The 20,326-nt window shown below is 56.5% G+C and overlaps 8 protein-coding genes across 8 annotated transcripts; 5 read left to right on the top strand and 3 right to left on the bottom strand.

Annotated features, from left to right (window-relative positions):
• Nucleotides 1–380, top strand: K437DRAFT_257988 (uncharacterized protein). Its single transcript, XM_013386538.1, has one exon. The coding sequence runs from the start codon at nt 55–57 to the stop codon at nt 259–261; it is 207 nt and encodes a 68-aa protein (XP_013241992.1). The 5' UTR covers nt 1–54; the 3' UTR covers nt 262–380.
• K437DRAFT_257987 (AAA-domain-containing protein) lies at nt 240–4,644 on the bottom strand. Its single transcript, XM_013386537.1, has 5 exons — nt 4,196–4,644; nt 1,835–4,125; nt 1,147–1,773; nt 856–1,082; nt 240–795 (listed from the first exon to the last, which is right to left on the bottom strand). The coding sequence occupies exons 1-5, from the start codon at nt 4,514–4,516 to the stop codon at nt 293–295; spliced, it is 3,969 nt and encodes a 1,322-aa protein (XP_013241991.1). The 5' UTR covers nt 4,517–4,644; the 3' UTR covers nt 240–292.
• Nucleotides 4,645–4,979: 335 nt separating this feature from the next.
• On the top strand, nt 4,980–5,896 carry K437DRAFT_166759 (uncharacterized protein). The gene is made up of 2 exons (XM_013386536.1): nt 4,980–5,547; nt 5,617–5,896. Exons 1-2 carry the CDS (start codon nt 5,105–5,107, stop codon nt 5,672–5,674), a joined length of 501 nt encoding a protein of 166 aa, XP_013241990.1. The 5' UTR covers nt 4,980–5,104; the 3' UTR covers nt 5,675–5,896.
• A 1,251-nt stretch (nt 5,897–7,147) lies between these two features.
• K437DRAFT_275240 (uncharacterized protein) lies at nt 7,148–8,796 on the bottom strand. The gene is made up of 4 exons (XM_013386535.1): nt 8,250–8,796; nt 8,052–8,177; nt 7,570–7,980; nt 7,148–7,491 (listed from the first exon to the last, which is right to left on the bottom strand). The coding sequence occupies exons 1-4, from the start codon at nt 8,697–8,699 to the stop codon at nt 7,258–7,260; spliced, it is 1,221 nt and encodes a 406-aa protein (XP_013241989.1). The 5' UTR covers nt 8,700–8,796; the 3' UTR covers nt 7,148–7,257.
• Nucleotides 8,797–10,977: 2,181 nt separating this feature from the next.
• On the top strand, nt 10,978–11,555 carry K437DRAFT_226349 (cytidylyltransferase; the record flags this gene model as incomplete). The annotated part of the gene is made up of 2 exons (XM_013386534.1): nt 10,978–11,030; nt 11,102–11,555. Coding segments are annotated over 2 exons (507 nt in total), but the record flags the coding sequence as incomplete, so codon positions are not given.
• Nucleotides 11,556–12,460: 905 nt separating this feature from the next.
• On the top strand, nt 12,461–13,934 carry K437DRAFT_278960 (putative MDH1-malate dehydrogenase precursor, mitochondrial; the record flags this gene model as incomplete). Its single annotated transcript, XM_013386533.1, has 6 exons — nt 12,461–12,480; nt 12,617–12,636; nt 12,709–12,772; nt 12,861–13,008; nt 13,088–13,810; nt 13,902–13,934. The coding sequence occupies 6 exons, from the start codon at nt 12,461–12,463 to the stop codon at nt 13,932–13,934; spliced, it is 1,008 nt and encodes a 335-aa protein (XP_013241987.1).
• Nucleotides 13,935–14,513: 579 nt separating this feature from the next.
• Nucleotides 14,514–16,704, bottom strand: K437DRAFT_295422 (uncharacterized protein; the record flags this gene model as incomplete). The annotated part of the gene is made up of 5 exons (XM_013386532.1): nt 16,330–16,704; nt 16,168–16,246; nt 14,995–16,051; nt 14,576–14,932; nt 14,514–14,540 (listed from the first exon to the last, which is right to left on the bottom strand). The coding sequence occupies exons 1-5, from the start codon at nt 16,334–16,336 to the stop codon at nt 14,514–14,516; spliced, it is 1,527 nt and encodes a 508-aa protein (XP_013241986.1). The 5' UTR covers nt 16,337–16,704.
• A 1,533-nt stretch (nt 16,705–18,237) lies between these two features.
• K437DRAFT_216203 (uncharacterized protein) lies at nt 18,238–18,393 on the top strand (the record flags this gene model as incomplete). The annotated part of the gene is made up of 1 exon (XM_013386531.1): nt 18,238–18,393. A coding segment is annotated over one exon (156 nt), but the record flags the coding sequence as incomplete, so codon positions are not given.
• Between the last annotated feature and the right edge of the window lie 1,933 nt (nt 18,394–20,326).

Genomic DNA, 20,326 nt, shown 5'->3' with positions numbered 1-20,326 from the left:
CCGAAATCTGTTGACTCCTGGAAGATCAGCTTGCGAGCACGCGATTATTCGCGTATGCGTTGCGCCCCAGACAACGGTGTCTTTTTGCGGAGCAGTACAGCGGCGCTACCGGGCGAGTGGGAAAAGCTGCTAGCAACGACTGTCAAGAGATCGCACAGACATGATACTCTGCTGAGCGATATCATGGGTATTGGAGAGTGCCTACAGGCCATCATAAAACCCACAAGCATTCAACTATCGCTGACTGATATGAGTTATTGACATCATTTATTTACACGTACTTGCGTACAGCTCAATCTATTGTGCGTGCTTTCCCCTTTCCGTTTCCCTTCGATTTATTTTTGTGCTCTGTTGCGCCGCTTGTTTTCGAAGGAGCGTGGGATTCACCATTGACAAGTAACAGTGGTTGAGGTGTAACGAGCTCCGAGCAAGCAGCACCGGCGCTCAAGCTGGTACCACCATCAACGGGGGCTGGCATCGGTCCATCTTGGATCGAGTACCCCATACCACTGAGTTTGTCCTGTAAGTGCCTGCGCATCTGCTTCAATTCGTCGCCTCCCTCTCCAAAGCCAGATGTATCCTTGTTCTCCGGAGTTTCAAACTTCAAGCGCACTTGCCGGTAGTGTTCCATCTCTTGTGCGCTGACGCTAGGCACGAGCTCACGCAGTGCTGCTTCAAAGTCGGACTTGTTGACCCACACCTCGCAGTCGCCGGGCTTTGCTAGTTCGGCGAGATAGTATTGCGGGGTGAGGGGATAAGGGTGCTCATATGGTGCGGGGCGAGCATTCAATTCGGCTGGGTGAGGAGAGCATGGTCAATCAGCAACATGCAACCAGTCCGTTAGCTTGTACGCACCAATCTTTGCGTCAACCTCGCTAGCTTTTCGCGTCATCGCTTTCAGCATCGCGTCTGAGCAAAGCGCGTAAAAGTCTGCGCCAGTCAAGTTGAACGGACATTGCTCGGCAACGACGCGGAGGTCTCCCAGATCCGGATCCAGTTTGAACTTGCGCGTCAGCGCCTGAAGAATATTGAGCTGGGCGCCATGTGTCTCGGCAACAGAGAGATAGAGCAAGCGATCAAATCTGGAGGATTTGAACCGAAGGATCAGTTTCCAGGATGCGGCTTCATCTAAAAGTTTGCACATACCTTCCAGGACGGAGCAAAGCGGGATCTAGGAGATCTGGCCGGTTGGTAGCGCCGATCACAAACACGTCCGTACCCTCCTTGCTGCCTGTCATGCCATCGAGCTCGGCGAGCAGCTGGCTGACAATGCGATCCATGACGCCTCCAGAGTCACCCTGGTTGCCTCTCTTTGGAGCGACTGAGTCGAGCTCATCAAAAAAAATGACGCACGGCATGGCGTCTCGCGCGCGCTGAAATACGCGTCGTACGTTGGCCTCCGACTCTCCGATGTACATGTTGAGCAGCTCTGGCCCCTTGACAGAGAAGAAGTTGAGCGAACAGGATGTAGCGACTGCTTTCGCGAGCAGGGTCTTTCCTGTGCCTGGAGGACCATACAAGAGGATGCCGCTGCGCTTCTTGAGTCCGTCGCTGAAGAGTTCCGGGTGCTCGAGCGGCAGCTGGATCGTATCCAGAATGTCGTTTTTAACACTTGCAAGGCCGCCGACGTCGTCCCACGTGACATTCGGGATCTTTGGTGCGCCAATGCTCTCACTATAGTTCGATCTCGCTTTCCCGAGAGCAGCCTCGAGATCAGCTGCGCAAAGAGTGATGCCTGCAGCTTGCAGCCTGGTTTCGGAAAAAATCCTAGGTCTGCAATGGAAAAGCATAGTCTCAGTAGGAAGAATCGAATAGCACTACGAGCTCTACTCACATCGCCTTAAGCAGACGTTCAATAGCAGCGGCTTTTGCTCGCGCAGCCAAGTTGGAGAGATCAGAGGCGACGAGTGCTGCAGTCTGTGTAGCCAGCGACTTGAGCGACACGTCTGGGCTGAGGGCAGTGGCACCGAGAGCAGTTTGAATAATCTCTAGCCTTTCGGCCTCATTCGGAGCCTCAAAGCTAATCTCGTGCTTGAAGCATCCCAGCACTCCTACAGGGCTCTTGTCCGGGTCACTTGTCGTCGCAAACACAGCGACCGGTAATGGCAGCGCAACAGCACGCTTACCTTTCTTGCCTGCCAACGAAGTGCGCTCGCGCAGCTCCTTGATGCAATTGGTAAGCACAGACGTCATATGCGGCTCCTGCCCAGTCTCCATCGCCTGTGCCTTGCGCGCGAGCGCTTCGATGTTGCGCAGGAGCAAAATCCCCGGAGCGCATTCTGCTGCCTTGTCAAAGCGCGCACGGAGCGTGCCTTCTGTGCGGGTCTCCGTGTCGGAGACCAGCTCGAAGCAGTCAATCTCCAACAGATGAACGCCAAGATGCTGTGCGACCCAGCGGACTACCGTCCGCTTTCCACAGCCGCGTGCACCCTTGAGGAGGACGGTGAGGTGCAGGCCAAACGCGGCAGAGCGTGGGAGGAGGGTCGCTTGGACTAGATTGACAAGCTTGGCATAGGGACTTCCCTCATCCGTCAGCGCGCCGGCAGCCGGCAGTGGAGGCGAGTCGACTTGTACACCGAGCCAAGATGTGGCGTCGGGCACCCTGATATTGCTGACACCCGTCTGCACCATCTTGCTCAGATTGCTGTCCACCACGCAGCCAAGCTCACCCGTCCAGGCCATCGACTGAAACCCGAGCTGCTCTTCGCCTGCGAACTCGTCCGATTGCAAGGGATCCAAATCTGCAACGATCGATATAACTTGGAAGTACACGACCGCGGTCGGCAGCAATGCGGCTCCTTGCGATTGCGCTGCTGGAAGGTCGAAAGCCGCAATATCTTGCTCTCCCGGCCCGCTGCTGGCTTGCTCGCCTCCACCGTGCTGCTCTTTCCCCTCCGCTGCGTCACCCTTATGTATCCATCGCACTTTGCGTCCATCAAGCGAAACGGCAATGACGTCGCCTTTGCGCACAACCCTGCGCCGGCCCTGAAAATAGGACCTGAGGGAATCGAGGAATAGCGTCTGATAGTTTTTGTCAATGCTGATCGGTGATGCTACGCGGCCGACGGTGAGAGACTCGGCAAAAGGAACCGGCGCCTTACCTCTTGCTCTCGCAGTGAGCGGAGGCAGCGAGAACAGAAGGATCTGCCGAGAGGAGGCGGGGCCCACGTTATTGCTATCACCCCTGTGCAGGTTGCGATAGAGAACTGGAGACAAAAAGGCATGCCGAATCAGTCGCGACGGTCCTACGCCGCTAGCACCCGAAAGGTTTTGCGTCCGCGATGCAAAGACGCGGACCAGTTTTTTCGGGCTCGAGGCGCCGTCCTTTCCTGCCAACGAGGCCAACATCCAGTCTCCGTCGAACGAGCCCATGGTCGCCAGACTACCTTCTTCGAGAAGAATCACGCTCTCCTCATCCAGATCTTCTTCCGACTCTTCGGTATTCGCTTCCTTCCAGACGATATATGCCTCTTGCACGGGCTCTTGGCTCTCAAGCAACACTGTATGAAAGGGGGTGGCTTTGCCGCGGGCTGATGCTAGTGAGCGCTCGCTATTCACCTCGGCCGATTTCGGCTGTGTAGGTGTGAGGAATGACGCGCCTTCTATGTCCAGGCCTCCCAGCTGTTGCGAGAGGAAGCTCTCGTCAATGACTACGTCTTCATCCTCTTCCTCGTCAGCCCCATCGTGGTCCTCGGCCGTGCTGCCATGATTGTCCAAAGCAGAGATGTTACTTGCTTCGCTAACCCCATCCTGAGAGATGCTTGGGTCGTCTATGCCCAGCACTGATGCGCTGGAATATGTGAGCGTGATATTTGTATTTGCAGCAAAGACCCCCTGCAGCACCGGCTCTGTCATGATGACCTGGAATATGGCTTCGCCGTGTGAACCGAACCCCAGCGTGAGGTTCTCTCCCTGGCGAATCAAACGGCCTTGTAGGGCGTCTTCCAGGCCCAGCTTTCCCGCTTCAACGTCTCCAATGATTGAGCTGTTGCCTGTGGTGAGCACCAGCGAGCATAGAAGTATCGGCTCATGTAGCTGAAATTTGATGGTTGAGGCTGCAAGACGGGTGGAGCGAGGGAAAAGTCCAAGATGCTTTGCCAGTGCTGGAGGCACTAGCACGAAGTTCTGAAAGAGATCGGGAACAGGATGAGCAACTCGATCATGCCAACTTATTGTGAGCAGCTAGCCGCCTCACTTCTTCCTGGGAGCGCGATCCATCCTCAGAAGCCGGCCATGCTCTGGCGCAAGCTGCCTTGCAGACCAAAGTAGGCCACTTAGCCGTGTGTCTTCCTCGGCCTGAGGAGGTATGTCGAGGATACTCGATGGCCACATGTATCGTGCTGTCGCCTCCGCGTTCTTCTTGAGCCAGCGCAGGCAATCTACGAGCTTGTAATACCTGTTCCCATAACGCCGAGCCCAGTTGCACTGAGTGTTCCTCGTGGCCTGGTCGAGGCTCGAGTGGATCTTCGCTGAATGCCTTGGCCCAAAAAACTGGCCGACTCCGCCGAGAAGGCATATTCGCAAATGGACATGAGCAACTCGCAGCGAGCGGGTGCTTGTTCGGTGTCAGGCTCAGGCTGCTCCTAATGCGACTGTGCACTTCAAGGGCCGTATATCATCCGTTCCCAAGCCGTTCATTACAAGCAGATGACCCTCGTTATCATCACCCTGTTCGAAGGTGTCTGTCACTTCTATAGGAAGGCCGGGCTTTCATCTGGGGCAGGGCCCGGTCTTTGGCGCTCCGGCGTGATTGCCGGCAGCCGAGCGAAGCACGAGAGCAGTGAGTGAGAGAACAGCTGATGTACAAGAGACGCGACGCGAGTGAATCGAAGTGGAGTCGTCCGAGCACACATATTTCCCAATCAGGGTTCTGGAGAAGCAGTCTCAACAAGCTTTGACGACGGCACTTTGTTCACTTATTCACTCGCCTGTCAAACTCTCGAGGGGAAGTATTCTGAGCCTGTGCTCCAGGTACCCTGCGTCGCTGCTCGCCAGGAAAGTGCATCATCGCTCTCATACAGTGCTCAATGATGGTTGTCGAGCAGCGCGTCCCTTTCGAGGGCCTTGCGTTCCCCTCGACGCGTTCGTCGACTTCGTGAGCTCCATGTTGACACAATATCGCGCCTATCAGCACGAGCGGCTGCACGACATCTTGATGGACGACACTCGTGTCCGGCCAGATGAACGCTCACTCGCGGAGCTGCGCTCTACTATCGTTGCGCTCGACTCTCTCTGCCGCAGCGTCGTCGCTACCGATCACTCGGCGTGGACCTCCAGCAGCGAGTATCAGAAGAGTCGGACAGAGCAAGAACGCGCTCTAGAAGTTCAGAACAACAGTCCAGAACAGGCCTTGTTCCGGATCAGTTCGTATCTGGCGGACAAGCTGGACGAACGGCATGCCTTTGATGCAGCATTGCAGTTCACAAAGTATCGCATGGGCCTTCAGCACTTTGCAAAGCACAATTCAGAGAGCTTCGTCGTCGATGATGACGGGTCCGACGAAGCTGATGTTGCTGACTCAAGACAAATCGCTATGTTTCAATTTTTGTGAGGTTGAAGCAAGTGACATGCATTCCCCACCTCTCCTACTGATTGCCTTCTCTCTACGCCGCACAGAGAGCTTCTTGCAGACAATCCCACCCTGTCGCAACTTTTCGTGCCAGTCCGCTTCTGAATTGCTCTTCATCATTATTCTCTCTCACCGCATTCTACAAATCATCGCCTTTGCATCTGCAAAAGAGCAAATATTCATACGCTGCATGATCCTCAGCGCGCCGTCACTGCTGATCGCACTCAGCATCCTAGTCCTTCCTTTTTTTATCATGTCCTCCAATAGTCGCAAAGGGTACTTAGAGCGTTGCCTCGACTTTTTCGTGTATGAATATACACACAGTCGGTATAAAGGTAATATACCTCGATCTCAAGCAAGGAAGTCGTCCTGATGATGAGCTCAGATCTTGGCCTGAGCCAAACATCTCGCGCTTCATCTCGAGATGAAGCTGCTCAAGTACCGTACCGTGGGAATTAAAAATGAAACGGCGGTAAGCAAAGCGTGCTGTGTGAACCCGAAACTCTTGTCACTCGACCATTTCTTCTGCGCAAGATGACCCTGACCCTCAATTTCCAACCTCTTCGTCGTCGTTCAGACACCAGCCGCTTGAGCATCGCCACGAGCAAGAAAAACAAGCGTGATTACATTCTCGCGTTTGGCATGCTGGAGATATGTGCGACCGAGGCCAGGCGTACCTCCCTGCTGGTAGCACTATCGCATTTTACGAAGGAAAGAAGCTCCTCGTCGCTCGCGACAGCACCAACCTACTAGCGTTTCTCCACAAGGACGAGGTCGAGCCGATTGTAACGCTGCGGCCCCTTCCGGCAAAAATCGCTGATGCGGTCTGGAAGTTTGTCGATCATCATTTCACAGTCGTCTACTGCTACCCCTTCAGCGACCAGTTCCACTATAGAGTCTTCTAACTAACCGCTCACTCTTCACTCATTTGACGATCTGGAAATGCTCCCCCTGTCAACGGCTGTGGTGCAACACCTACCACCCGCAACAGTCAACCCATTAACGTCTGAAACCCTTCCCCGCATCGACTGTGAGTATGTTGTATTTGCATCGTGCGGCGTGCTGGTTATCTCCGTCAGAGCCTCCGACTCAGATCCCATCTGGCTGCTAGTGGAAGTCGACAAGATCGACCCGGCGCGGATTGCGCTCCAACATCCAGCACGCGAAGTCGGCCACGGATGGCACGCCTGGCGATTTGGACTCACGTTTCTGTCAGGGGAATTTGCCACGATGGTCATCTACGGCAGCTTGAGCCCGACGGAGCCGCCTGCGATATGCACTCGCACGTGCAGAAGGGCACCGAGCGAAGTGTGTACATGTACCTGTGGGAACCAGCGGTGGTAAATATGACCCCGTTACACGCCCCTTTGGCGCTGCCAACCGCGATTCAAGTTTGCGAGCTCTTCACTGATGCGCAGCTGACAGGTGTGAGGTCATACACTAGCCACAAGGGTGGCCCATGGGCAACGAGTGCATGGGTCATTAAAGCAAGGAAAAGGGCGTGCAATCTGCGCGCGCATTCCATGTGTGTCTGGATTGTCTCGGCCTGAAGTGGAAGGCACACTCGCAATTTTTCTCCGATCGCGTCGCAAGTGGCCGCTGATATCCAATTTGATACCAAGATCAGTATGAGTGTCCAGGATGTGAATGATGGAAGCAAATGTGACAATTCTCGTTGTGGAGAATCGTCAATTCTCGTGAACAATCCTCTTGTACAACTCATTTGCTTCTTTGAGCCTACTGTGAGCCAGTGCAAACTGCTTAAGCATTACAAGCAGCGCTTCGCGATATTGCTCGGCTGCTTGCAGCTGCTGTGATAGGAGCGCATCACTGGGAACACCGCTGGTAGAGTTGGCCTCAGCCAGCGGATCCGATTGGAACAACAAGGAGGCTTCAAGCAGCGATAGAACAAATTGACAGATCTGGGAGCGCCGTTATGCAATGTTGCGACTCAGTTTGGTTCTGTCTCCGCTCGCAACATCAGTCCGAGCTCCACTCACGAGATTGACGCCTCGCGCGCGTTCATCGTCACTCATTTCATCCCCGTCGCCAGAATCGCCCTGCCGTGAGACTGCATTTATGGATCGAGAGATGAACGGAGCGAGAGCGTATTGTCGGATCAGGTCCGAAAAAGCTGTGTTCTCGGGAGTGAGGGGGCCAGGATGGACAACATCGGCCCTGCGCAGGAGGCGAGAGAAAAGATCGAAAGTGCGCAAGGATAGAGGCAGATCGTGCAGTGCGCTAGAGTATGCCATCAGATCTGGCGCTTCCCTTCCGCTGCTTTCGGCCAGGCTAATGAGCCTAGAAAAAACCTCGAATGCCAGCGGACTGCTGTTCCTAGCGATGCCAACTGTAGTGTCAGCATCTGGAAGCAAAGCTGCCGGGAGTTGATTCACGACGGATGTGACGCGCTGCATAAAGAACGCGGCCACAGTCAAATTTCTAGCAGAGGCACCTAACACGACCTCGGAAGTGGACGCACCCTCATTTCACTCATGGTCAGTGTTCGATTCGCAGATTCGAGCAATAGGCGAGAGGCATCGCGCCATTCTCGGGGAATGTCGCTGCTAATAACGAGATCGAAAGCGGTCCTCGAGGCCAGTACACTCTGCCAGGAGAGTTCGGCGCCATCGTGTCAGTGACAGGCGGGGAACGCGGATTAAACTGGAGGGACCCTCACTAGCTGTTGCTGGTCGCCATTCGCCAGCGCATCCAAACACTGTGAGCCTCCCAAGACATTCCAAACCGACAGCACGGAGGCGAGTTCAGCCACGATATCTCTGAAGGGCTGAAGATATTCCGGTACGCCCGCGATCACGTAAGGGACCTGAGCGAGGTATGCTAGGGCGACTGCCTCTGCGGCGAGCAGGGCCTGTTCCTCGTGATGTGCACCGTCACGTTGTCTTAGACCAAAGTCTTGGACAGCAAGAGCACATAGCACGATGTGCTCCAGAAGCACTTCGAATTGGAACGCAGCAGGGATGATGCCCTCGAAAACCGCTCGAAGCTCCGTCAGGGTGATGTGCAAGGTCTTTTCATCGCACAAAAGCTGAGATGCTCGAAAGAGGTGTCCTTGCGTCAGGCTGGAGGGCGGTGGGAAGGGGGAGAGTCGGGGGGCATGGGTGGCCATGTGATCGCCTTGTTCATTTCGTTGCAGCTCGTCGTTTCTAGTCTGTTCGACGCTGACGCAGCTCAAATCTCGTTGTGCTCAATCACACCTAGTATTGAATAACACTGTCGATTTTGAGGTAAAGACCGAGAAGACAGGTGCTCCACCAACGAGGCCTTCGCATCTCATTGAGATCCTCGCGTGTCGACAAGTGTGTGTTCGTGCTACGGGAGCAGCGGGTGGACACTTAACCCTACTCTTCTCGCTGACTCCGAATTGCACTCCGCCAGCACTGCGTCAGTATCGTGCTCTCCTCTGCGGATGCATTGCTCTGCCAAAAAAGCCTTCTTGTTGCTTTTTAGGTGGGTGATGATTGATGAAACAGTCGGAGCACTTCAATTATTTACCTTCGAGACGTTCGCTGACATACGTGCTGCTGTAGGTGACGTCTTGAAATTGCTTCATGAGTCGCGGCTCGCAAGCACCATACACAGGGATCGGTATTTTCTCTGCTGAGCGCTGAACGCTGAGCGTTGAGCAAGTCTATCGCGGCAGACTTTCGCAATCCCATCAGCTCCGAGCTGTCAAAGGGGCTACTTGTGGGGGCAGCGACCATGGCGTCATCGCGACCGGTGCCCAACAGCCACACCCACGGACATGTACACGCATTGCTTCATCGCAAGAAGCGTGCTACTGGTGGACATGCGATCACTGCGAATGCTGGGCTCGCGGCTGGGGGCATTCTCGATGATCTAGACGACGAGCCTCCGTTCATCAGCTCCAGTAGAGATGCAAGCGAGGTGAGCTTGGCCAGCCCACGTGCAGCCTGCCAAAGCACGATAACTGACACCGGCTTCTCTTATCGGGTCCACAGGAGGACAACGATGATGCTTCTGGCTATTCTGACTCGGCCTCATCGCTGCGAGCTTCGCACCAACGAGAAGCGAGCATGACGCGTAGTGGCAGTGGTGCGTCCGGAGCAGCACTCGGCGCGCAAATGTCTGGATTTCCTACCTCTGCTCGAGACAAGGCCCTGGTCGATTCCAAGCCAGCAAGCGCAGCTCCCACAGCGGCTATCGGACAGAAGCAGCAGCAACACCAGTATTCTGCAGACAAGACACCTGCGAGTTCCAGCCCGCCGCTAGCCGCGGCCAGAGACGACTCAGGGCTCGCTGCAAGCATGGCGTATGCGAGCATCGGTGCCGAGGCGTATGCAAATCCGGCACGACGCTCGAGTGCACAGCGCTGTTCGCAAAAGGAGAGCTCGGCTATTCGATCGACACTGAACCAAGCAGCGGCGGCTCTGACATCAGCGTCCTCGACGGACCTGGTACCGCGATCTGCGCATGACACCGCGCTCTCTGCAGGGACTGCAGAGATTCCCCCTATGGCGATTACGCATGGGACTATGATGCCGGCTGGCCAGGTCAAGGTCCATTCATCGCTGCGGCGTGTGTCGTCGAGCTCTAGTGCGGGGAGCGACTACCCAGGTACTGCAGGTGCTACTGTTGAAAACAGAATCGATGAGGAACGAAAGGGAGAATCCTCTGCTTCGGGCGATGACCGTGCGCGCCGCAGTGGCAAACCCGCTGGCTCAGTCTCAGTGGCCGCCGGGTCCGCAGCAGGAGGAGCGGGGTCACACCCTCTAAACCTTGGAGCCTTGCCGATCACAGCGGCTACTGCACAAGGTGGTGTGACGCCAAAGGCCGAGTTATCAAACCAGCTCAAGCCCATCGCACCAGCACTGAGCGGGACTTCTTCTAGGCCAGCTGCGCGAACGCGCAGCCTCTCGGGCGTCTTGTCCGGCGCAGAGACGGAAACGCTAGCGGATGTCAGCGCTAACTCTGGTCGTTCAGAAGGCACGGCGTTGGAGGAGCGGAGCGGATATGTCGACCCAGATGGGACGACGCCGTACGATGGGGATGTCGAGTTCGCCGCTCGGACGACTGTCACGCAGCAGATCGCCTTGGGTGGCGCGGTTCCTGTCTCAAACAGCGCCTCTGCTTCAAATGTAAGCAACAAGCCTGCAGCTGCTGCTGAAGTGGCGGTAGCAGGAACCGGTGCGGCTGTTGCGAGCTCTTGCGTTCCACGCAATCTCTTCGGCAGTGCGCCAGAGGACGTGGGCAGCTCGAGCTGGGATGCCGCACCCGGGCAGACTCAGCTGGAGCAAGATCAAGGTGCAATCCAAAAGGCGAGCGTCGATGAGATTCGCGCCTACTTCCGCGATGCCATTTACGCGCCCAAGGAAGGGCTGCGGGATTACAAGATCATACATCCGCCTGACGGCGGCAACAATCCGAACCGACCGGTCCGGATCTATGCTGATGGTGTCTACGATCTGTTCCACTACGCGTGAGCACCCATGACTGTGGTGAGATGTGGGCACGGTACTGACGCTCAGAAGCGCGGCCTCTCCGTTGCAGCCACGCGCTCCAGCTGCGGCAAGCGAAGCTGGCGTTCCCGCACGTGCACCTGATCGTGGGCGTGTGCTCATCTGCGAACTGCGCGCAGCACAAGAACGAGCCGATGCTGACGTCTGCGGAGCGCTACGAGGCAGTGCGCAATTGCCGCTGGGTGGACGAGGTGCTGGAGGACGCGCCGTGGGTGATTGACCAGGCGCTGATTGACAAGCTGAAGGTGGACTATGTTGCGCACGACGAGGACCCCTACGCCGGCTCCGCGGCCGCAGGCGGCGGCGGCGGCGCTAGCAAGGACATCTACGCGTTCGTCAAGGAACAGGGCAAGTTCTTGCCAACGCGGCGCACGCCAGGCGTCTCGACAAGCGACCTGCTCGCAAGGATCGTCGACATTTATCGCCATCATGGACTCGATCAGAAGCTGGAGAAGATTGGCAAGGCGGCCCTGGCGTTCGAATGAAAGAAGGGGGGGGTTCCTATCAACCATGTGTACAGTCCGACCGCTTTTTGCAAAGGCGTACTACATTTGCATTTAGATTGGGCTCATCCTGCGCCGCGCCTGTCTTATCACGCATTTGGCGCACAAAGCGGGAGGAACACGTCCGCGTGTGATGAAGAAGCGTAAAGAGCGATCCACTCTCGGATCCTCATACTGTATTATGTACCGCTTCAGCACGCATGCATCATGGGCCAGTCAGCTTCGACACCTTGGTGATACCTCGTCAGACATCCATCGTCCATCGATCAATGACCCGGGCAGCCAGTTTTTTCCCACTCTGGAATCGAATGGGGTGTCAACAGACTATGTATGGCATGACACAGCAGACAGCAGACTGTGCGCTCTCTCCCATTCGCTCGTCGCGGAGTTTATTTCTCACAACGACGAACTACCAGCAGAAAGCTGGCTGGGGTTGCGATAATCACGCCTAGGGAAGAAACTCGGGCACCGGCAAAGTCTGAGTGGAGTGGAGTTGAAGAGTGCGCACATGCCACACGCCGCATTGCATCGCCCGCTATCCGCGCCCCATGCCGCAACCCACACTGGTGCAGTGCTGCTTCCCGCCTCACATGCACCCAACCCACCCCAGCCAAATCCAGAGCCAGAGATTGCGAGAAGTGACTCTGTTGGACGGTGGGTGGCGCATGCGCCGGCCATCGTTCTGGCAACATATCCATCCTCCGATCACCTACCTCTACCCACCTGTACCTCCACTCTATACCCCTCCTGTCGTGATCTTCTGTCCTCTCTCGCTTCACCACACCGCCGTCTGCGTCCCATCAATACTCTTCCTCACCCCCAGGCTCACACATACACCTTCCATTCACTCCCCGCTCCCTTCGTCAACGCGCGCTTTCTGCTCCAAAATGGTCAAGGCCGTCGTTGTGTGAGTGACACGCCCGGCGCTCGCCGTTTGTCCGCCGTGGCAGGAACGAAGGTTCGTGTCCAGCGCTGACCCTGCCAACTGTCCTGTTGCTTCCCCTCGCATGCTGCGCTATACATGCCGAACGATACGAATACAGTGGTGCTGCCGGTGGTATCGGTGCGTGTTACTTAACGACGCGAAACGATGAAATGCAGCCTGTTGACTGAACCCGCAAAATCGCACCAACAGGCCAGCCTCTGTCGCTGCTGCTCAAGCAGTCCACCCTGATCACTGACCTCGCTCTCTACGATGTGTGAGTGAGCTGCGGTCTCTATCGCCATCGATCATGCCACGGCCCATGCTGACATCCAGCTTTCCCTGCCTTGGGAACTTCTTCGCAGCGTCAACGCTCTCGGTGTGGCCGCTGACATTGCCCACATCAACACGCCTTCCATCGTCACTGGATACCTCCCTGACAAGAACGGTGGCTTGGACAAAGCGCTCGAAGGTGCTGACATCGTCGTCATCCCTGCCGGTGTTCCGAGGAAGGTGCGCACCTGCGACTTATCTACACTACATGACAAAAGATCCAGAAAAGTAACCCTTTCATTCCTTCAATTAATCGCAGCCGGGCATGACCCGTGACGACCTGTTCAACGTCAACGCCAAGATCTGCCAGGGCATCGCCGAGTCTATCGCCTCGGTTTCGCCCAAGGCGTTTGTCCTGGTCATCTCCAACCCGGTCAACTCGACCGTTCCAATCTTCGCTGAGGTGCTCAAGAAGAAGGGCGTGTACGACCCGAAGCGTCTCTTTGGCGTCACAACACTCGACGTCGTGCGCGCAAGCACATTCGTCTCTGAGGCGGCCGGCAAACCGGCAGAGAGCCTCAACTGGCGCGTCCCCGTCATCGGCGGTCACTCGGGTCTGACGATCGTCCCGCTCCTGAGCCAGAGCAACCCGAGCACGAGCTTCGATCAGGCCAAGGTGGAGGAGCTGACGAACCGCATCCAGTTCGGTGGCGATGAGGTCGTCAAGGCCAAGGACGGAGCAGGGTCCGCAACGCTTTCGATGGCGTACGCCGGTGCGCGCTTTGCCATCGCCGTGCTCGAGGCCGCCGTGGGCAAGGGAAGCAGCAGCCAGCCAGAGTACTCGTACGTCGACCTGACGAGCGACCAGTCTGGCGCCAAGGCAATCATCGACGTCATCGGCGACCAGACCGCCTTCTTCAGCGTCCCCGTCCAGCTCGGCAAGAACGGCGTCGAGAAGATCCTGCCTATTGGCAAGGTGAATGACTACGAGAGCGGCCTAATTAAGAAAGCTGTTGAGGACCTCGCTGGCAACATCTCCAAGGTCAGTGCAGTGCGAACGATCCCTGTGGTCCGCCAGTGTATGTTCCACCTCAGGACCCTGTCAAGCTGACACGCCCGCACCTTTCTTCCAGGGCGTCGCTTTCGTTGGCAACGCCAAGATCTAGGCTTGCTGAACATAACCAATGTCTCGAACCAATCGACCGTAGTCGACTCAGCACGAAGACAATCGAAAACGTGCGGAAAATGTGACCGCCCCTTGGCAGCTCCTTGTACAGGGAGCAGGCATGATTACTTTACGAAGGAGCGCAATTGATCGCATATTGTTAGGCTGTCTCTTCCCCCGCACGATCATTCGCTTTCCTGAACGCTGCAAGAGTACAAGGACGCTGCTCGCGCAGCACATGATCAACCGCACGATCTTTCAGGCGTCCGTTGCTAGCTGCGATGTGAGGTAGGAGCAGAAGGACTGGAAATGCGTGTACGACGCGCCGTATAGCCAGCGTGCGTTGAGTTGCATCGAGTTCTGCGTTCGTCCGCCTGTGGCGGCGGCATCTGCGCGTTCTGAGTTGCACTTCGGCTCTGGTTCAACATACGGATCTGGATCTGAGGTTGACGCTGAGTGGAGGTCGGATTCGCTGCCAGGGTCGTGGCGCTGGATAGAGAGCTCGGCGAGTAAAAGTGGCTCGAAAGCCGTTGTTCTGCTGCTTCCGTCGTCTTTGATTCTGTCTTGACCCGCACCGCCGTTACGCGCTTGAGCTTGAGCCTGCTTCCTACGCGCAGCCCTGTTCCAAGTGATCGAGCTCACGGCGACGTGCCAAGTCGGGCCGATTTGATCTGCATCTGCCGCTGGCCTTACAGATCGGCGCATGTGGACAGCGCCATAGAGCGACGCGAGTATATCGTCCAGCTGTCTGATTCGCTTGCTGTCACCATCATGCACCGTGCCAGACGCCATACCGTGGGAGCCGCCCCGTCTTTCGCACGCCCATCGGATGATAGCGTCGCGGCGGGGAAAAGGCGGGAGGATGCTCGCGAAGGCCGTGCACGAGGATGGGCTCAATCCGAGGGAGAGCGGGTCCAGACGCAGGTATGTGAAAGACCAGGCTATCACCCAACGCTTCGTCTCGCCTTGCAGCAGTTCTGTGACGAGGTAATTGTCGATCTGCCAAGTGATGTGCGCAGTGAGCGAAGATTGTGTACGGTACGAGAGACGATGAGACATACCTTATGCACCTTGAGCTTTTGCACCACCTCGGTCACGCTTTTCCGCAGCCCGAGCATGCTGGTGTACCATGTCCTCCTGCACGTCCACGCACCCATTGACTTGTTCGTCTCCACTGCGACCACTGTCTGTCGCATGCGGTGGAGCTTTATGCTCTCCTCGATCATCTTCCCTACAAAAGCCGCTTCGCCTCCAGGCGTGAGCATCTCCTGCTCGCTGCCCGTGCATGCGGCACTAGGCCCGGCCATTTTGAACGACGCCGACTCACGCATCTCGGCAAGGCTGCCATAGAAGGGCGGATTGCACATGGTAAAGTCGTACACGTCGTCGCGATCGGAGGCTCTGCTCGACGAGGTGGAGCTCGCTGCGGTGGCACCGAGGCGTGAGGCGAGCGGTCCGAGTGACCGCCGTGCTGTCTCCTCGTTTGCGCCATCCGATGGCGGTGCAATTGCAAGCAGCTCATCCGCAGATGGAATGAGAGCTGTATCTTTGTGCTCCCGTTGCAGGATCACAATACGCTCCGGGAAGTTGCGAATCGGCGTCAACAAGTCTGCACTGGCGAGCGTAGCGCGGGCATGACTCATGGACACGGCGTCGGTGTCCGTCGCTACAAACGACCAGCTCGCATCTGATGCGCAGCCGAGCAATGGATAGATCAGTGAGGCGCCCGTGCCGATGTCGAGGCCTAGGGTATGTTGCGTCTGCTCAGCAGGCGCCGCGGGACCCTCCATACGGAGTCGCTTGCAAGCTGGCAGTCGGCATCCTGTATGCTCTGCCCCCTGCGCCACGTCATTGGCCTTTGCCGACGGGGGCGACAACGATGCGTCGACGGCTGAGAGTAGGATGCGCAGTACACCCAGGATACGCTGCTGTTCCTTCAGCAGGTCTTGCAGCCAGAGAATGTAATTGAGCCTATTTGGAACGGGTGGACAAAGCCTGTCGCTTCGAAGTTCGACGTGCAGGCTGAAGTCGTGACGCAGTAGCACCGTCGTCAAGCATCTCAGGGCAGCGGGGTCCTTGTAGTCAATCGCACTGCCACGAGCCTTGCCCTTAGCAACTCTGCTCGATGGTAAAGGTATCAGACTGGCGAGATTTGAAAGGAAGCATTAGAAGAGCATCCCTCGATGCATGTTTGTCTCAAGGCACGGTGGCCTTCTGCGTTGTGCGACACGCACAAGGGCTCAAGCTCTGGGTACTTTTTGGCAAGCTCTTCAAAGTTGGGATGAAAGTCCGGGCGAGCGTAAGGGCTGCGCGCTAGGAAAATATGATGCATAGATGGGACGCAAGCATCAGCCCCCGTTGCATTTACGAAGCTGCGAATGGGGCGACCAACTCACGATGCATGGCAGAACTTTCTCAAGGCGTGCTTTCCCCCATCTCCTTCTACTTGTAGATCTCCTTTTATTACTTGTAGGCGCGGATATACAAAAGCCCCTGTCTGCGAGCATATGCCCCGATTCAAAAGGCTATATAGCGCTAAGAGGGCGGTCAGCTATGACAAGCAACGTTTATAGATCACACGCCGGGTCTGATATACGGTGTGGCCAGGGTGGCCACTATGGCTGGGATCCTAGCACCAAATTTCTAGCGTTGCAACGTCTTCAAGCACGCCGAATGAAGGAGCGCTCCGGTTGTGGGTTCAACCTGCCGCCCTAAAATTCAGATGTCTCTTGAATGCGCTGCGCCTGGATCATGGCCGACTCTTCGCTTGACGGCGACGACTGTGGCTCGTCGTGGGCTGCGGATTACTGAGATGTATCCAAATGAGGGAGTGTGACTAGTCGATCGATACATTGGACACAGCGCGGTGAGAGTTGAGACGTATGTAACCCTACAATCAGGACTCGTTCAAATAATTCAAAAAGAAATATCGACGACTCGTTGCAGGGCAGTAGCGTTTGCAGCCCTTTGCCAGTCCGCAGCTGCAGGGCACAGATGTGCATGCAGGGCTGCATCGGTCTTGGTTTCAAGTGCCTCTTCCTAGTCTCTCACGTTGAAAAAAGAAAGCGATCAATGAGAAACCATCAGCTGCTGAGGAGAGAGATCAAAGAACCAGAGACTGTGAGCCGCTGGTTTTTGTCAAACAATCCGCAGTCCCTTGTGCGGACGGGTATGTTGTTGGTGATGCTATAGAAGCCGGACGCGGCCAGGTGGAAGGAAGGAAAGGAGCGGCTTGACAACCAGGAGAAGGGCAGACTTCCGAGTTCCAAAGGTCGCGGCCAAAGCTTGCAAAGTCTTTGCAGTCAAACTGCGCACAAGTGAGCCCCCGCAAGCGCTCATCCTTGCTAGCACTGCTCTACCAGAAGGATCGCGACAAAAAATGGACGACGCGCAGGGGTGCATTTAGAACGCCGCTTCTTGCCACCAGGCCGCCTGGCGGCACGCAGAAGCACCGCTGCCTCCAACACGAGTGGTGGCTGTTTGTGTCGCCAATCGTATTCTTTTCGACGGTTGTAGACGCGGTCCGAGCTGCAAGCCCGTCAGTCTGATCTGCGGATCTCTAGAAGGTCTGCAAGGGGCAGCAGACGAGAGCGCAGCGAGAAAGCAAGCGAGAGCGGTCAATTGAAGGCTCACGAGGCACCGCGTAACACAGTATGAGTCTTCCACAGCCACCCCATCAACAGCACTCTGGCCAAGGCGCACCTGTCAGCGCAGGTGATAGCCAGCGAGGCTCGCCAGGCATAGCGCAAGGCCAGCAGTCTTCATCTGAGGAACCGGTTCCCTCGGCATTTGCACTTGGAGTGATGCGTGCTACGACAGATGCTATTCTTACTGGGTCTCAGAGGCAGCAGCCGTCAAAAATTCCGCTGGCTTCCAGAGCCTCCACTGTTGCCTCTGCCCTCTCCGCTTCACTTGCGGGCAACGTTCCAGGCAGGGCGGCGCAGCTTCGTCTAGACACGTTCAGTCACAGCTACCTTGCTGCTCGTGGCGGTCGCCCCATCTCGTCCATCTCGAATGCCAGCGCTGCTTCTTCGGACACTGGAAGCGCTGCAAGCTTCTCATCGTCACTAGGACCCAATGCAGGCCTGCCGTTCAGCTCTGGTCCGGGCTCGCCGAGTGGCATGCAGCCCAATGCGGTTCAACAAGGTGCGGGTCAATTTGGTACGTTGGGGCTTGCTTCCGCCCACGCCCCTGCCCCCGTGCCTGCGCCCGCGGTCCCAGTGACGAGAGCAGGGGCGACAGCAGGCCCAGGACCGGGCACCGAGGCGGAGATGCAACGCAAGAATGCGCGAAATGGCCAAGTCAAGCATCGCTGGACGGAAGATGAAACGCAAGCGCTCGTCGACGGGTGTAACAAACATGGCGTCGGCAGCTGGAAGATCATTCTCAGCGATCCAGAGTTCTCGCATCGATTTGAAAATCGTACTGCAGGCGATTTGAAGGATCGCTTTCGGACTTACTTTCCGGACGCTTACCACGAGCTGGTCAGTCCTTCTTCCTTTACGCCTCATCATTTCAAGCTAGTAGCAGATGGTGCATGGGCTTACCGCAATCGTTTTTCTTTCCCCAGTATCCAAATGCGAAAACACACCATGGGCATAAGATTCGTTCAAAGGATTCTGAAGGCAAAAGCATCTTTGAAAAGGGAAAGGGCAAGCAGAAGCGACCGTTCACCGTCGAGGAGACGAAGGCCTTGCACGAAGGCTACCTCAAGGTGAGTCGCGCTGCGCACTTCTGCATACCGGTAGTTGCATGCTCACTCTCCATGCTTCGTCGCAGTTTGGATCTCACTGGGCGAAGATCGGAAAAGATCCGATTTTCCAGAATCAACGGAGCGCCACCGATTTGAGGGATCGTTTTCGAAATGCTTTCCGGGAAGAGTACCAGCAAGCAGGCTACAAAGCTCGCACGCGAGCCAATCGGCAATCCAGCAGCAACCAAGGAGGGGCCGGACCTCCAGAAGGCTCAGCGCCATCTACCTCGTCCAACGCATCGGCTTCGGGCGGGGAGTGGAGCCTAAGCGATGCAACGAGCGACGGCAACTTGACAGACCACTCTTCCTTCTCGCAAGACCATCTGAGCGAGTCACGCCAACATCAGCAGCGCACTTCGCAAGTCGGTCCGCAACGAAGGCAGCTCAGCGTCCGCGATGCACGAAAGAGCGAGAGTGGGCTCAGTGAAGCGTCTTCCTCGCGCAAATCGTCTTTCTCGCATTCTTCGCGACCAAAAATCACTTCATCTGTTAGCGGTCCCGTGCCGACCCTTCCTGATTTTTCTCGGGGAGGCGCTGCGATTTCGGCATTTGGCGGAACGAGTATGCCGTTGCAGGTTCCTTTCGGAACATCAGCACCGCCATTCGAAGCGATGGATGAGCAGCATCAGCTGCTGCAACACATACATGCTGCTCCTTCTGCTTCTATGTGTTCACGAAGTGGTAGTGGTGCGGATAGAGCCATGGTGGATGCAAGCGGCACCGGCCTTCGCCGGAGCCAGAGCTCAAAGCGTGCCCAGCCTCGCATCAGCGATCAGGAATTCGGCCGTATCTCGCCATCCATGATGCTAAATACAGCAAGTGGCTCCGCGCATCCGCTCGCGGAAGACAATTTTGCTGCATCGACAGGCGGCGGAGGGTTTCCGTGGTTATCAGCTATGCAGATGCAAATTGCCATGCAGCTGCAGGCGCAGATGCGCGGCGGCTCTGGCGTCGCACATGTCAATGACAGAGAAGATGAGGATGAAGAATATGACTCGGAAGGCTCCGACGAGGACACATCTGAGCATCACTTGCATGAATACAACGCTGACTCGTCAGGCGTACTGCAGACCACTATGGATGCACTCTTCTCTGCGCCAACGGTCGTCCAAAAGGCCGTGGAAGACATGGACGCGGAACATCCGCTCACATCGCATATCGACGCGAGTCTCGCGCAGTACTTTGCAACATTGCCTGGTTTGCCTGACTTTGCGAACACACTCGAAGACATGAACGCTGAGGACTATTCGGCTTGGCAACAGCAATTTACACAATACACGGCCGCCCTGCAATCTGGGCAGCAAGTTGGGATGGCGGGCTACCCGTCTGCTTCGTATTCCAGCGAGCAGGATGCCTCCAGCGGCATTCTGCCAGCCTCAGAGGAGCTCGGCATGCGCGACTTTATCCCTCCAGATTCGAACCCCCGGCTCGCGCAAGCGCAAGGCGACGCGCCGGCAGAGGGCGACTGGGAGGCTGAGCTCGGGCGCATGCAGCAGACCTTGCTCGATAGCGGCAGTTTGGACCCATTTGGGCTGCCTAATGCATCCATGCAAAACAATGCTGCAGCGCAAGTCCAGCGTCGGTCAACGGATACACTGCGGGACCAAACGGGAATCAACCAACAGCCGCCGAGCGATTTG

Source organism: Tilletiaria anomala, assembly GCF_000711695.1.
Source record: "Tilletiaria anomala UBC 951 chromosome Unknown K437scaffold_72, whole genome shotgun sequence".
NCBI lineage: Eukaryota > Fungi > Basidiomycota > Exobasidiomycetes > Georgefischeriales > Tilletiariaceae > Tilletiaria > Tilletiaria anomala.
Note: the sequence above shows the minus strand (reverse complement) of the source record. Positions and strands in the feature narration are given on the sequence as shown.